Source organism: Eublepharis macularius, chromosome 12, assembly GCF_028583425.1.
Source record: "Eublepharis macularius isolate TG4126 chromosome 12, MPM_Emac_v1.0, whole genome shotgun sequence".
Classification (NCBI taxonomy): domain Eukaryota; kingdom Metazoa; phylum Chordata; class Lepidosauria; order Squamata; family Eublepharidae; genus Eublepharis; species Eublepharis macularius.
In genome coordinates, this window is record NC_072801.1 from 35,509,617 (window position 1) to 35,526,205 (window position 16,589).

Here is a 16,589-nt window from a genome sequence, read left to right on the forward strand (position 1 = left end):
CCGCCCTTCCATGCGGGTAGCTGTTATCACGGGGGGATTGCTAAATTGAACTTCTGCCCCCCCCCTGGTCCCGAGGGGGCCCCCCGGCTTCCGTCACGGTAAACAGGAACTCACGGAGAGGAACCGAGTGCAAATTGAGCCATGTGATTAATTAACTTGTTTATAATCTTCCTTATATTAAGGGCATAGGCCCATAGCGCTGGTCTTTGAAGTGGCAAAAAAGAAAACCCGAAGAGCTGCACGAGCATAATGGCCTTATTAGGACCCCCTCAGAGGGACCAAGAAGTGAGTAAGCCTTTGAGTTTCACCGGAATCTTCCTCAGGCAGCATGTTACCAAAGCTGCAAGATGTGGTGGGAGGGGAGAGGAAAGGACAAGTGCTGCTGCAGTTTGTAATAAGCTTAAGGCTTTAAAAATAACCATTTGGGCCTTTATTGGGAGTATTGAGTTTGAGTTTATTTGCCAGTTTGGAACAATGGATCCCTCAGGGTTGATTCAGGACATAGGATTTTTCTTGCTGGTTTTCTGCACTTTGCACTCTTGCTCTGTCAAGCTAATTGCAGCATGTATTATAGCTAGCTTCCATTAAGATAGTTTCAAGGGGGTAATTGTGTTGGTCTGTAGGAGAAGAGCAAGGTTTGGGTCCAGTAGCACCTTCAAGACCAACTAGATTTCCAGGGTATGAGCTTTCAAGAGTCAGAGCTCCCTGAGCATCTCTTCTGCCCCATTAGTCTTACATTAGCATAGACAGTATGTTGGAATGGTTCGTTCTTGTTAGTATTTTGTATACTTGTATGTTCTCTTTTTCCTGTTCCAAACTGGAAAATGGGAGGGGAGAGGAGGAAATCTAAACAGCCCCTACTCACACCCCAACAAAGAGCAAAACCAGAAAAATATAAACCTAAATGTTGCTATTAGAAATGGGTAAAAATACTAGAAAACAGTCACAACATCTATGCAATCAATTAAAGAAACAAAGACACTGTGCAGATTTGTTGACAAGACACTTCATTGTGATTGTGAATTAATTTTAAAACTCAGAAATATTCATAGGGATTTTCTTCACTGAACAATTTCAGATGGTTAAATTGCATGGGTTGATTACTGTTAGAGGCGACTGAATCTTGATCCATTTTAAGATCTGTACGATGTAGATAAGGGTTTTCCATTTTTTAAAAAAACGCCCTTAAAGCCTGGTCCTCTTGATTCAAACCCTCATACATGCAAAACCATCCCAATGTCAAGCCTGAATTTGGATGTAAAGCTACTAGAAAAATAGTTCCAGTTTCTGCAACATCACTGAAGCATAATCTGAATGTAAAACTCATTTTGAAACTTTCTCAATCTGGAGTCTTATCAAATGACAATTGTCAAGGTGTCTGCTTCTTTGATTTGTTGTTCTGGTGTGACAGGTGTCTGGTATTTTTATCTATTTATATAGCAACACGTTCCTTTATATTTTTCTTTTTAGATCTTTTTTATTTATATTGGTTAGAGTTCCTGCTACTTCTTTGTAATTTCCTTTCAAAGGCATCTAGTGATTGCCACACCTTGTGGTAGTGAGTTCCAAAAGTTAATAACACATTGAATGAAGATAGTCTTGTTATAGATTCTTTTGAATGTGCGGTCAGTCGGCTTCATTGGGTGAGGCTGTAATGGCACATTATGAGACAAGGAAAACAACCACTCTCCACATTGTTAATATTGAACATGTTCGTGTGAATGATTGGGCGGAAGATGGTGTCAGGTCAGCAGTAGCTGCCTCTTTCGTTTGCGGCTTTTTGTTTCTTTTAGTTTTATTTTAGTCTCTTTTTGTTTTCTTTTAATTCATAGTTGTTACATTCGGAGGATAGAGATTGAACATGTTAGTGTTAAATTATAGTCTCATTAGAATTTAGGTAAATCTTCTTCTTCTTCTTTTCGTTTGCCACAGGCCTGCAGTATACAGAAGCTGTTTTCTTTGGAGGCAGAGTTTGAAGATGAGGTAGGAAAATATATGTGAATTGTAGCTGTACAATGGAAGTTGCAAGCATCCTGGTGGCATGGGGTGGGGGGAATAAACATTTCTATTTGTCTGTGACTTTGGAGGGTCTGAGCCTAGGTCCTGATTGGCAGAGACTTTGGTTTAGGAATTTTCCCAGCACCACTTGTGAGACTCAGATGATGGGGAATAAATCACACGTAACTCATGCTTCTTACACATGCAAAGTTGAGAAAAAACACCATGTAGCAAAGCTTCGTTGTCATCTTCTGTTTTAAATAGGATTTTGTGTTGGCTGTGGAAGACGCAGAGAAGCAGGTATCAGATCCAACTCCTGCCAGTTCAAGATGTTTGAGACCACCGTCATCCAGACTGAGAACCCCCTCTAACAGCCTTGTACACGGTCAGGACTCATGTACTCTCCACCCTTCGGAGGCAGTGTCCCCAGTTTTGCAGGTTCAAAACTTCTCCAGATTAAGATTTTTGCAGGACAGCAGTCCCAGTGAGATCAAAAGCAACCAGGTGACATCTCCTTTGATGACTGGCTTTGGGGTTCAGAAGGACCAGGCAACCTTGTTGGCCCAAAGTAGACCACACTGCAGTTCAAGCACAAGGTTCAAGTTTGTGAAGAGACATCTTGCTATACCTTCTACTGAGTGTGCCCCTCACAATGAGGATTTTGACAATGAGCGATTCTTGGCTGCCTGCATGGATCTGGAAGAGCCTGAAATGTTGTCATGTCCAAGGCCTTCTAGGTCTGACTGTGAGGGGGATCATGGTGTTAGTGGTGCAGCAACGGCCAAGAAAATCCGGGTGGCAGATTCGGCATTGTTGACCAATGCTGTTGGTATGGAAACCTCACAGCTGAAAGGGGCTCTGAAGGAAGCCTCAGTGGGGATCAGCAGCCATCTCCAGCCAGTGGAGGCTTCTTCAAGGCTGTCTCTGAGGCCCACTGCTATAGGATTCCACTCCTTGCACTCTAACCCAGGAACGAGCATTACTGTAGGTACACTTTCAAGCCCAGCTTACCAGCTGCCCAAGTCATTTCATGCCTCTCTCGATAAACCTCTTGTTAGATCTTCCTCCCCTTCAGGGATCCCCCTACCAAGATCACTTGCTCCGCGGATACTCAGCCAGAGTTCTTTCACACCTAGAATAGCAAATAGCAAGCTCTTTCCTGCTTGTGGTCCCCCTACAGCATCTGTGGAGTCCTCACCTGCCACACCTAGAACACCTTGTTCAACTACTCCTTCTGGAAGCCTCCAAACACCAGTGGTTACCAACCACCTTGTCCGCCTGGTCACTGCAGCCAACAAAACACCTCAACCATTGGCTTGTGTTTCTTTGCGGGCCAAGACTCGTCGCTTCCCTGGACCGGCAGGCATTCTGCCACACCAAGTAAGAGCCTTTGTGTGGTGCAGGGTAATATACAGTCTGAGTATATACAAGTACGGGGATGAGGAGGTATCTCCCTCCAAAATGCCTGTATGTGTGAGGGGACAGCAGAATGTAATAATCTTATTGTCCCTCACCCCTTCTGTTGTAGCCCACAGTCACCACAAATCCTCTGAATGGGGAGTAATATGATCTGCCACTTTTTGTAACTTCAGAGAGGCTGCTGGGTGGTTTCCATGTGTGGTAATGATTTCTTACGTGGCTTTTTAAACATGGTTGTCAGATATTGGTGGCTGAGATCTTTTTACTCTGCCTTGTTGATAGATGAATGCTCAAGATGGGTTATGCAAAACATCTAAACAACTAAGTTTTTAAAAATCAAGAAGCACTTAAAATATTTTTTTTGAAAGCTATTGGTAACTTGTAGTTGTGAAAACTTTGTTAAATTGGGATGATAGTGGTAGAGAGCTATCTGAAACTCTTCGTTTTCTCTTATTTTGAGCCACAGCATTTGTTCATGGCTCTCATACTTTAGAGGAAAAATGCTTCTGGCAGCTATGATTCTTGGCTGCTATAATCCTTTGGGAAGGATGGTATAGGATTCCATTATCATTCCTTGGGAGTTGATTTGGTACCTAGTACTAAAATTCAGCACTTTTAGAAGCTCAGCATAATTTAAAACTGGTGTACCCTTGAATTATTTCAAAGTGCCCATGCATGGTATCAGTCTGTTGCCTGTTTATGTGTCCCTTCCTAGAAGGAGGTCGGGACAGCCTCACTCCAACCTTATTAGGCAGGTTACGCTGAGAAAAAGTGTTATTGGTCCAGAATGAATAGTCCAGTACGGCCACTTGCAGTGTGCGAATTTGAACTTAGCACACACACACACACCCCATCTAGTTTGACATACTAGCCAGTGATGTCACAGAATACACAGGAGAAGAAATGATATATGTGTGTGTGTATATATATATAAGCCGTTTTGTTTTCTCTCCTGCCCGCCGTTTTGCTTATCAAAAGCCTGATGGGAAAAACCTGGAAGAGGTTATGGTTTCAGCTCCACAGACACCTACCCATGGAGCTTTGGCAAAGCTACGAACAGAGGTAATTCTCGTCATCTGCTGTTTGCTGTCTAGCAGAAGTAGTATTGATGCTAAATGTGGGGCCTCAAAATTCCATGTAGCCAGTGAGGCAACTGTGTGGTGTGATACAGTCTGGTGACAGCCCTAAGAAGCTGCACCTTTTGTATTCAGAAAAAGCAAAACTAAGTCTCTCTTCCTCATGGCTTGCAGGAAATGGTTTAGTTTAGTGTTTACAGCTCCCATGTTTGAAATTTGAAACAGGAGGGTCAGAATGAAACGTCAGTCGTTTGAACGCCTGGCAGTTTTATAATATTGCACGTGGGAGGGTTTTGAAGTCTTTATCTGGTGCATCATCTTGCCTCACAAGGTAAAGTGATTATTTCTTTTTGTCAGCTAAGCCCTTAAGGATGGACCCACTGAGTGAGCCAATCCTTGAAAATGTCTTCAATGCCAGGACTCTTACCATGATGTAACAATTAAAAAGCGTTCCTTTGGGCATGTTTCCTGTGCTAAGTAACTGCAATCAGCCCTCCCATACCTGGAATTAGAGCAGCGTTTCCCTCCTGTTGTTTGAGGCATACCTTTTTCCTGTATTAAAACTGTTGGACGTTGGGTCTTAGTGTTTGTCTGTCACATTTTTCTCTCTCTAGGGAGCTCAGGGCAGCTTATATGGTTTTCCTGTCCTGTGTCTTAGCCTCACAACAACACTGTGAGTTAGGCTGAGAGGAGTGTCCTTTCTCCGGGGTCATCCATTGTGTTTCATGGCTAAGTGGGGATTTCAGCTCACAGGTTGCCTTGGTCTGACACTCTTACCACTACACCACAGTGATGCTTCAGTGTGCAGTGTGCATAAGAGTTATCCACACCTAGATAAGCCCAGCCCTTTTCCCCACAAGTCGCTGTTCTGGGTATGCTTTCTGAGTGGACTGAGGAAAGTCCAGAGCAGTGACTTATATAGTGACCGCTTCTTAGGACAGTTAATTCTGCTGAATCTCTATTAGGAGTGTTTTGTGATGACATGTGGTGACTTATCTATATATCTGCCTATATTAGAAACGATTGAATGCCCCAGTCATACTGATACAGAAATGGGGCAGAATGTAGCCACCCTTAGGGGAGGCTGATTGGAAGACAGCAAGGTGAGAGCATATTACTCATGCTGAGATGCAGTGAGGGGCCTCCTCTGTGGGTGGGCCCTTCGGGCTCCCAGGGACCTTTGTTTTGTTTTTCTTAGAGCACATTTATGTATGTATGGTATGTATGTATGTCATTTATAGTCTGCCTTTCTCTCTCAGACTCAAGGAGGATTACATAGTGTGAGATCAGTACAATCAGTAGCAAGGACAAGGGTAGGCATTTCCATACGGTGTCAAGGACATGTCCATAAACAGTGTCATAGGTAGATGAATACAAGTTTACAGAGACATAGCATTAGCAAGGATCCGATACGGGGTTGAAGGATTGCTGAAACAGAACATAATCCATTCTAGGATTAACATTAGACAACATGAAGCACAAGCAGTATATACGAGTTCAAAGCAACAGATAATATGTAAAGCAACATAATGGTGGAGCCCATGGTTCCCAACTCATTGGCAAAACATCCGAGACCCCCTCCCTACAATACCGCCTTCCTATCTGAGTAAAAAAGCCTTTTTGAATACTTCAGTTTTGCATTGTTTGCGGAAAGCCAAGAGCGTGGGAGCTCTCCTGACCTCCTCAGTTCTCGCACACGGCATGGCTGATTTTTAAAATTTAAGCCAAATGTGGAGGTATATGCAGAAACAGAATGGACAAATTTTGCTGATATATTCTATGGTTATAGGGGCATTTAGACACTCTTACATACCATTAGCTGGGGAAGGAGGGGGGCATGGATTAGCAAGCTTGATCACTGATGGGTTGCAGTGGTTAAGCACGTGATTTGGAGAGGCCACCATGAGCTCCATGCCATAGGAAAACTATTATGTCTTGGCAGTGATTCTCCCCTATCTGCCCTCCCCAACTCTGTAACAGAGGTAACAATATCTGGCCTGTTTCTTACAGGATTTTTATGAATGAGGGATGCTTTGAACATTTGTTGCTGTATAACTACTATGTATTACAAGCTGAATGGTGAAGGGTCCCCTCCCCTGCTTCTAGTTACACATACATGTTTAAAGTTTGGGAGTAGGTTAGGTGGGGGACAGATGATTTGGGGGAGGAGGGGGAAGGAAAATGTGCAGATGATACTGAACACACCTAGTCAGGAAATGCAACTTCTTGGTGAATTGTGTGCCTTCCAAGATGCCAAGCAGTTGCCCAGCAGTAGGCTGTAGGGAAGGCTTAACTTGGAATTGTGTGCTGTGACTCCAGGGAATGCCGGCCTCCCAGCAGCCAGCAGAAGAGGAATGCAGCAGAGGCCCCTGGCTTGCCATGAAAAATGAGCTGGGTTTGGATGAGAGGGATCCATCATGCTTCCTTAAGACGTACAGTGTTGTCATGGTGCTTCGGAAGGTAAAAAGCTGGGCCTGGCTTTGTGGTGGGAAGATTCTGCATTGTAGACTTTGCCAGAATGACAGAAACACTGAACTGACTTTTTGTAAAATGATTGTTCAAGGTATAAAATACGTTGGAAGGATTGGTAACTAGTGGATGCCTTCCTGTCAAGCCCATCCAGTGACCCGTATTACATAACATCACAGCCTGCATCTCTTTGTTGAACTCCATGGTGATATGAGACCTAATGCAGGAAGAGGGAGACTTGGAGGAATCATAAGCTGGTTGCTGGGCAGACACCCCTTTCTGGTACATGAGAAGTGATAGTTTGAGGTGGGTAGCCATGTTGGTCTGCAGTAGAAAAGCAGGATATGATTCTAGTGGAATCTTAGAGACCAACAAGATTTTCAGAGTGTTAAGCTTTTGAAAGCCAGAGCTCCATTTTTCCGACACATCAAATGAGAAGTGATGTGTGGGTAGTTGCCTAGAAACCCTCTGCCCACTATCTTTTTTGGAATAGATCTCAAGCCTGAATGAAGCAGGCTAGGAGGGTAGTTTAACAGATGTCGTTCCTCCAACAGGAGGAATTGTATCTAGGAAACTCTCCACTGCTTTCTCTTCTGCCGGCATGTGGATGGTGGCGGGGGGGGGGGGGGGAGCGAGACATGTCAGAATTAAAAAAATTCACATGCTAGTGGCCAGCTGGTCAGTGCATTTGTAGATCCTTGCCCTTAATGGTACTGACTTTCCCAATATAAAAGCCATTGCTGAGGGGGAAGTATTCAGACATCCTTTCTAAAATCGTTAAAGAATCAAAATCTTGCTTCAGATGTCCAGTGCTGATTTCTGAATTCCCACAGACAATGTGTCTCTTGCTCATCCTCTTCCATGCAGGCAGCTCTTAAGCAGCTCCCAAAGAACAAGGTCCCCAACATGGCAGTGATGATCAGGTCATTGACGAGGACCAACGTTGATGCGAGTGCCGTGTTCAAAGACTTAACCGGTAAGGGTGGAAGCAGTTCAGTCCTTGGGAGTGAAGATACACTGCCTGCCTCCTGAACCCTTAAGCTGTTGTCCTCCTCTAGAACACGTGACCTGGCTTATATGCCTGAGACCATTTGCACACAGGTTATTTGCCCTGATTCAGTGCTGTTGGGAAGTGGTGTTTTTTTCCTGCTTCCTTGCAGGATCATGGCGCATTTGTGCACCTCCAGAGGTTTCTCTGGCTTTTCCACAATCTTTTCCAAACCTACTTTGCTCAAAAGTTTGGAAAAGCACAGGAAAGCCTGGAGGACAGTCATGTGAGTTGGAAAGCATGGATTTTCCCTGTCCAGCCCAACAGCAGCCATTTTCCCCACCACAGATTTCCTTTCCCAGCCACCAGGAGGCTTTTGTAATTTTTTACTTCTCCAAATCAAAATGTTACATCAATATGTGCAACAGGATCTCTGAATTCCCAACTTTCATTTCTTAAAAAAATAAGTCTCTGACCCCTTTCTTTGCAGAGATGTAAAGGGGAAGCCGTATCTCCTCAAGGAAAGAGGCTGGAGACTTTTTAAAAATATAAATGAAAGTTGGGATTCAGAGAAGCTGTAACACATTGCTGTAATCAGGGCGGTGGAACTCAGTGGGTTGCCCTCGGAGAAAATGGTCACATGGCTGGTGGCCCCGCCCCCTGATCTCAACTCCCCTCTGTCTGGAGATTGGGGGTGGGGCCACCAGCCATGTGACCATTTTCGAGAGGTTCTGGAACTCCGTTCCCCCGCGTTCCAGCTGAAAAAAAGCCCTGGCTGTAATGTTATATCACTATAATGACCTTCAGTTGCTATTTCTTAAATGAGGTGGTGGGTGGGGTCCCTGCATGGAAACCGTGGGAAAACCTGACTTGCGGAAGGCCCATTGTCACTGTGTCTCAGTAGCTACAGCAGCAGTGGAGAAAAGGACACATGCCATTCCCTGCGTGGAAAATAACTGAGTTATGTAGAGTTGCTTCTTTTTGCCTGTAACTCTTAAGGGTGCTTCTGCTTTGCTGTGGCACACTGCATTGTGCCCACCTTGCAGGTGGTCACCATTTGCCTTGCTACTTGGAGTTAATTTAAACATCCGGAGAAGAGCTTGTGGTCCCCATTTCAGAATGCAGATGATGAGAGGATTTCATCTTTCATCCCCTTCGCAGGTTTTCCTGCACATTTATTCATGTATATATTTAGATAATTATGCCTTGCTTTTCTCTCCAAATGGGATCCAGAGTGGCTCACAATATTTTATTTATTTATTTATATTTATATTACTTATAGTCTGCCTTTCTCACTCTCAGGGTGGATTACACAATGTGAGTCAATTTCGAAGACTTTTCAATAAACAATGTAATAGGGTATATAGGTGCAAATTTGCCGAGATTGAAAACCTGCAGAAATCCAACACAGGATTGAAGAAATGCTGAAACAGAGCATAAGCTATTCCAAGACTGACATATTAAACAACATAAAAACTATCCAGTAGGATCATACTTCAAGCAGGATCATACTTCCAGCAACAGACAATATGCAGTAGTAAAGTCTATAGTCTCTATCCCTTTACATCTCCTGGGACCACTTCCTTACAGTACAGCTCTCCTAATTAAGTAAAAAGCCCTCTTGAATAATTCAGTTTTGCATCACTTTTGGAAAGCCAGGAGAGTGGGAGATTTCCTGACTGCTTCAGGTAGGCCATTCTATGAAATGTGGGCCACCACAGAGAATGCACATGTACTGTTGATTTTGCTCATGTGCAAGGTGGCACCTGCAGAAGGCCCTGTTCAGATGAGCGAAGCTGCCGTGGCGGAACTTGGCAGGGGGTGGGTAGGGAGAGGTGGTCCTGTAGAACCAAGGCCATGAAGAGCTTTGTATGTGATAGCCAGTACCTTGAATTGAGCCTGGTAAATGATGGGCAACCAATAGAGTGACTGCAAAATGGGAATTATATTCATGCCTTTCCCAGCTCCCAATAATAACTGAGCTGCAGAATTCTGCACCAACTGGAGTCTCCCAGTTAACTTAGAGGGGAGATCTATGTACAGTGCATTACAGTAGTCAAGTCTCGATGTTACCATGGCATGGATCCAGGTGGTCAGATCGGCCGTGTTGAGGTAGGGGGGTGATCTTCCAGGCTAGACTGAATTTGCAGAAAGTATTTTTTGCAGCTGCCTCACCTCCATTTTATCCATAGAACAACAACCCTGTAATGTAGACAAGGTTGAGAGAGCAGCTGGTCTAAGGTCACCCAGCAAGCTTCCCTGGCATAGGGGGACAGGGGGATTGAAACTTGGGTCTCCTCAGATGCGAGTCTGACACTCAAACCATGGCAATGGAAAACCTAGCAAGAGACTGTGAGAAAACATTTAAATAAGCATCTGGAAGAAGAGAATTCTCCCTGATTGGGGCTCCCCAGATTTTAGCTCTGCTCTTCTAAAAGAGATGGGAGGGGTCTTGCCTGTGAGCCTCTTTGACCCGGCACAATGGTGTGGGCAGACCGCCTTCCTCAGAAAGGGGCGCAGCTGCTCTTCCCTGTTATTGTGAGCCCTGGAAATGCTTGGGGGAAAGTGAAGTCCTCCTGCTCCTTCCCAAGGCTTGGCTCATTATTCCGAAGAGCCCAGGCTCTTTTCCAGGCTCTGCATGGGGGCCTTTTGCTGAATAAAAAAAAGTGCAAAGCCATTGTAGGAGGGTGTTTTGTGGACCTCAGAGCCTGGTTGTGTGGCTTTTCTGCATCAAGGGAAGTGTTCTTTGTCATGCTCAGGAAGTATTGAAGCAAAAGGCTGACATTGTTTTGGGGTCCCCATTCCTTATGGGAAACGGAAATTTGAACTGTGTCGATTAGCACTTAGCAATTAGATGGAGGCACATCTAGAAAACTTCTTCATACCATCTGGCATGAGTGAGACAATCCCTGTAAAGCATTCAGACCCTGTAACTGACTTGGCAGAAACACTGCTTACTGAAAGGGATGTGTGGAGGGGTGGGTGATTTTTTGAAGCTTCTGTTGTGGAGTAGTGCAGATGGATCCACAAAGAAAATTGAACATTTGCACATGCGCCTGCAAAAACAGACTGTTTGGAAGTGGACTGGAACCATGTAAGCCATTTCTGTAGCAGACAGGAGAAGAAGTATGCTGTTATTGGAGGTTTTGCTCCTTTTGACCTGTGTGGGAGCTGCTCTCATGAATAAAGTTATGTAGGCCAAGTCTGAGTCTGTTCATTTAGCTGCCTGCTGGCCCCAGCTGATGCTCGGCTTCACAGATTATTAGCTGTCATTCTCCCAGAGCAGGCTACAAATTGACAATATTGAGAATATAGGCAGTTGATAAACATCTCAACCCTAGGTGGGGAGGGAGGTGCATCTGGACCCTGACGGTTTGCCTGTGAGTAATGCTTGCTACCTCCTGGTGTGCAGGCCAATAGGAAATTATGTGGCTGATTGGAGTGCTCAGAACTTTTCCTGCCTTGGCCTTTTCCCTCCCTTCTTTGTCTGCACCAGGTTGGGCTTCTTGTGGGTAACACCAGAATATTTTTATATTGGCTTCCTGGTAACCATGTGCCTTGTTCCCATGTCTCATTGTTTTTCTCTTGCCAATGCAGGGGAAATGCAAGGCACAATACACCGTGTGTTGCTGGAGCAAAGAGAGAGTGACTTCAAAGCTGGCTCAGTCCTTCTACTAAAGCAGGTACTGAAAAGAAAGAAATCCAGGCCTGGACAGGCTTTGATGAGTTTCCCATGGAGGAAAAATGACCCTTTATGAAGAATAAAGTATACCAGCCCTTCCTTTATTAAAGATCCAGAAATGGAGTGCACGCTGGTCTTATAAACCGTGTTGAATCCTCTTCGTGGCGGAGGTGGGGTTAGGTGGGATATAAAAATGTTAGTAAAGTCCTGCCTTGGTTCAACAGGTGAGTGTGTTTTCTCCATCCCATCGCAACCACTACCTCAATGTGACACCCAATAATTTGGTGAAGATCTATCCACCAGGACTCAGTGGCAGGAAGCCCCCTGAGCCATGTGAAGAAATCAGGACAAGAGCGGAGGTGCTACTACCACCACCACCACTACAGGTGAGAAGCAGTCTTCATGCAGCTTTTCTGCTCCAGCATAGCCTGAATGGTATAGGGAGAGGTGAGTGTTCACTAATGTAATTGCGAGAACCATAGACTTGAATCCCAAGAAGCCTGGGGGGGTAGGGAAGCAGCGGGGAGTTAATTTAGCCCTTTGCAGCACATGGGAGGCTGCTCCAAAACTAGCTGGTGGGGAGCTTTGAGTTGGGGTTGCCACATGCAAGCAGAAAACAACCTCACGCTTCTCTGGATCTGAGTTTTTCTTTAGGTTGAAGAAAAAGGAAGCGGAGATTCTCTGTTGTTTGAACTATCACTTGTCAGGTTAGATCTTCACCCTGTATCCTGGAGAGCTTCTGGTGATTGGTATAGACAGAATTGAGTTAGGTGGATTTAGCCATGGTATGGAGCTGTTTGCAGGGAGGGTCCGTAGCTCCAGAGGGGAGATCTCAAGAACTGAGACATTCAAAGGGCTGATTTTTTCAGCTGTCTTGGGATCTTGTATCTGCAGGAGGAGTCAGGATCCCAGCAGGAGCCTCCCACAGATGCTCCAGGTCTAGACACCATGGCTGCAACAAACGGTGGGAAAGGGCAAGGCTGCCAGGTGGATGAAAATATCTGCCAGGGTCCATTGGCCTCAAGCAAAGGGGCACTGCCACCGGAGGCTGACAAGTCAGTGCTGCGGAGCACATCCTCCTCAAAGGCTGATTCAGGTAAGTGCTAACACTGAGCAGACTCCCAAGGTAGAAATGTCCATCTCTCCATTTCCCTAACCATTGCATGGCATGAGTAAGCTTACATGTAGGCTAGGGAGAAGCATTTATACCCTGCCTTTCTCCCCAAAGGGGGGCCCAAGCAGCTTATGTTGTCTATTGCTGCCAACAGATTGGATCCAATTAGCTTTTCTGCTTGATGAAAAAAGAGAGACCTCTTGAGCACCATCAAGGCTAAGATGGTGATCAAAGGACCTGTGTCGACAAGAGCTGTACAGCAAAGGAGGCTGTAAGGAGGAGGAAGGGGGGGAGGGTGAGCGAATCTCTTGATTTTAAGACATGCAACAGGTTGCTGTAATTTAATTTACGCAAGACCCAAGATTTTTGATCCTTGACAAGGAGGACTTAGAGCATTCCTACAAGCACTTTCCTAGGCATAAGCCCCAGTGAATAAACTGGAATATACTTCTGAATCAACCTATTTACAAATGCTTCATTAAGTTTGGTAAGAGTAAGGACCTCCATTCTTGCTATCAGGAAAGAGACAAGAGCATGGAGAACTGCCATTGCTCTGCATAGTTATTTCCAGCTTTCTCATCCATCAGCTTTGCCAGGGCAGGACAGGCAGCTGTGATGGAGGTGGTCGTGGTGTACTGGCGACTGGAAGAACTGTTGGCCTCACCAACACTGAACACCATGAACAGTTCAATGCCTGAATACCCTTTTATCGTAAATTGCCATATCCATGTATTATTCATATAATACAGAGAGTAAGGAGGGCAGGTTACTTGCAAGGTTGCTAATCCTCCTTTGACATAATGGCACCCAGTAGCTCCCAAACCAACAGGTGACCGGTGGTGGCGGCAATGCATGCAGTCGATGGAAGTTCTTTGGCAGTCTAGCATGTCGGTGCTTCTCACCCTGGAAGTTCGGGACTAGGGGGCCGGCTATGGCTGGTTTTGTGACCAGAGAGAAATTAGGAGGGTTTCCTGCTTCCAGACGAGGGATGCTTCAGTATTCTGCACCACTCATTTGCTTTTCCCCATGAATAATGTCTGCATTCTCCCTCCCTGCCCCCAACCCCAGCCAGCACAGATGCCATTCCTTGCCAGCCCAAACATTCGAAATATTTTGGAAGCCTTAATTACTAAAGCAGATGAAATGGTGCAACAATTACTCATTTTATTTGGTACATTTCTGTCTTGTACTTTCTCCCAGGAGCTCAGAGTAGTGTATGTCGTTCTGCTCTGTTCCAATTTATCCTCACAACAGCCACCCTGTGAGATGACTTATGCTGAGAGTTTGACTGACCCAAGGTCACTCAGCAACCCTTCATGGCAGAGGGGGAATTCTAACCTGGGCCTCCTAGATCCTAGTTTGACACCCCAGCCACTATACCATGCTGTGTGTATGAACTTGTGTAAGTCTGACCTTGGAAACGGAAGTTATTTACAGCCTTGCCTAAAGAAGGCTACTCAAGAAGTCCATGATGAGCAGCGGTTTGGGCACAGTAAGCCCAGCCAAAGCTCTGTCTGCTAGACCACAGTTGCTCTGAAGACAGTGTGGCCTGGACTGGGAATAGCCAGGACTTGGTTATGATTGGAGTCAGAAAAAAAACAGCGCAGTGTTCTCTGCCCAGCATGTTTATTCAGTGTTGTCCCTGGCACTGTCCATGCTTATTTAGTTTATTTTAATTTAAAAGATTTCCCCCTTCCTTTCCAGTCAAATATCCAAAGCAGCTAACAATCATGAAATACAATAAATTCCCATTATCTGTATCTCATAAAATCGTAAATACAGGTTTTCCCTTGGCTGCAGAGCGGACAGGGCAGTTTGATGCATAACACAGAAATTCCCGAGTGGTGGGACTGGGTGATCTGCTTTCTGTTTAGTAACCATCTGACTCCTTTTGTGTTGTCTATGCAGATGACCTAGACCAGCTTCTTGGAGAGCTGCCTGATGACTTCTTCTCCAACTCAGACGTGCAGGGTGCCTGGTGACAATTCCCTGCAGCTTAAAGCTAGAGGATCCTTGCTATAGCCGAACCAAAAGGACATCCTGAGTTCAAGGGAGGACTTTTGCACAGTGAGGTGGACCTTCTCTCTTCAGTATCTATATGAACATTGGCTGTAGCTCAAAAGAGGGCACCTTCATGAAACACAGAGAAAATCTGACTTCTTTCAGGTGACGGGTCCCCCCTTCTACAGCACCATTGGCCCATGGGGGTGAGGTTCCTTCCCAAAATGTCTTTTACCATCTTGCAGACTGCTCTTTCATTTGAAGACAGGTCCTGTTCCTTTAAGGATGTACCTGGCAGAAATGCTGTGCCAGCAACACCCTGTCTTGATGGGGCTGTACATGACTCCAGATCGGCTTTTGTTTGCGTTGGGGTCTTGCTTTGCAGTTGGATTGTCAGACTGTCAGTTGAATTGTCAGATTGTCAGTTCACATGTTAATCACCTGCCATTCCTGTATTTGAAATGCAAGCTGTTCCATCAGTGTTCTGTTTCAGACTCAGCTACAACAGGGTCCATCTTGTAAATAATCTTAAAGGGATACAGAACAAATTACATAAAAATATGTGTACATCAAACTGAATTTTGCAGGTAGATCTTTAGTGGGGGGAGAATTGTCTCATCCCCGTTCAATCATTGTCTTCCTTTCCTGTTGATTATTTTTGCTGATTTATTTATGGGGCAACATTGTTTTCAAAAAAGAAATAAAATGACCAGTGTGGGTGGCTCTGTGTTTTATTTGTCTTGTTCTGTTTTTTGAAATATTTACAGTGTCTGATTATCTCCAATTTTGTTTCCTGCCAGGTACTTTGGTCAGTTTCAGGCTCTGGATGTGTTAGTTGGCAGTTCCAAATTCTGTGTTGCTTCTACGCTCATGAGGAGCTTCATGCAGCTGGGGAGTGGGCCTTTCTTCTTTGTCATAGTCTGCTTCATGAATATCCACCCACAGCAGATCTTAAGTTTTCCTTCACTTGGAGGAGAATTGAAACACTCCGTTTTTGTATGGAGTTTCTTGCATGTATTTGAGACTCCATGTGCATATATTTAGGTTTGCTGACCGCACTATTTAAGTTGGATAAAACATCATTATTTCATTTGCTGTTTGTAGAAAAAATGTATGTAGGTAATAATTCCATGTTTCTTTAGCAGAAATGGCACAGCTTCTTCCTCCTTTTCTCGAAGTGGGAAAAATAATCTGGCCAAGAAGTTAATGCACATATTCCAAGTGCATTCAAACTCTGTTTTTTCCCTGTCAGGGAATTGTCCCATTGACATGACCTCCTGTGTTCGCAGGGTGGGTGGGAGCAGTGTCCTGGTAAAAGGAAAGTATGCCAGTGTTCCTGGGAAGGAAACTGTGTTAAAAGCTTGATATATTTGCATGTACCAGTGTATGTTTAAGACATACTGTTGGTGTTGGAGTAAGTCATCTGTGTGTCCTCCATCTGAGATCATCTTAGGAGCCTAAACACAGGATTTGTGTCAGGTTAAGATGTTGCATGGAACTACAAAGGTTCTGTACTGCAATTTGCAGGCAAGAATATGTGATATTGTGTGATTGAAGAATCCAACACCCTAAGTCCTATAGAATCAAGAATGCAGGGGAGGCTATATCAGTTGGGGAACATGATTCAGGGAGGTGCAGAAGAGCCTTTTCCTGGCTCTTGGTTGACACATGGAGCAGAATAAAGTGGTAGAGTTCTGTGATGGTGGGCAGGGCTGATTTATTTTAGGCAAAGGAAATGTAGTTTTTGAGTGCTTCCACAAACATGCACGCATGCATGAAAAAAGTGAGCATATCAAGAAAAGTATTAACCTATCATTCAATCTGCTCTGCTAGTTTTCTGCT

The 16,589-nt window shown here is 44.8% G+C and overlaps 1 protein-coding gene across 1 annotated transcript; it reads left to right on the forward strand.

Annotated features, from left to right (window-relative positions):
* HROB (homologous recombination factor with OB-fold) lies at positions 1-15,476 on the forward strand. Its single transcript, XM_054993360.1, has 10 exons — positions 1-285; positions 1,933-1,983; positions 2,263-3,378; positions 4,396-4,479; positions 6,813-6,953; positions 7,830-7,938; positions 11,548-11,633; positions 11,857-12,018; positions 12,527-12,728; positions 14,655-15,476. The coding sequence occupies exons 1-10, from the start codon at positions 250-252 to the stop codon at positions 14,726-14,728; spliced, it is 2,061 nt and encodes a 686-aa protein (XP_054849335.1). The 5' UTR covers positions 1-249; the 3' UTR covers positions 14,729-15,476.
* The last annotated feature ends 1,113 nt before the right edge of the window (positions 15,477-16,589 follow it).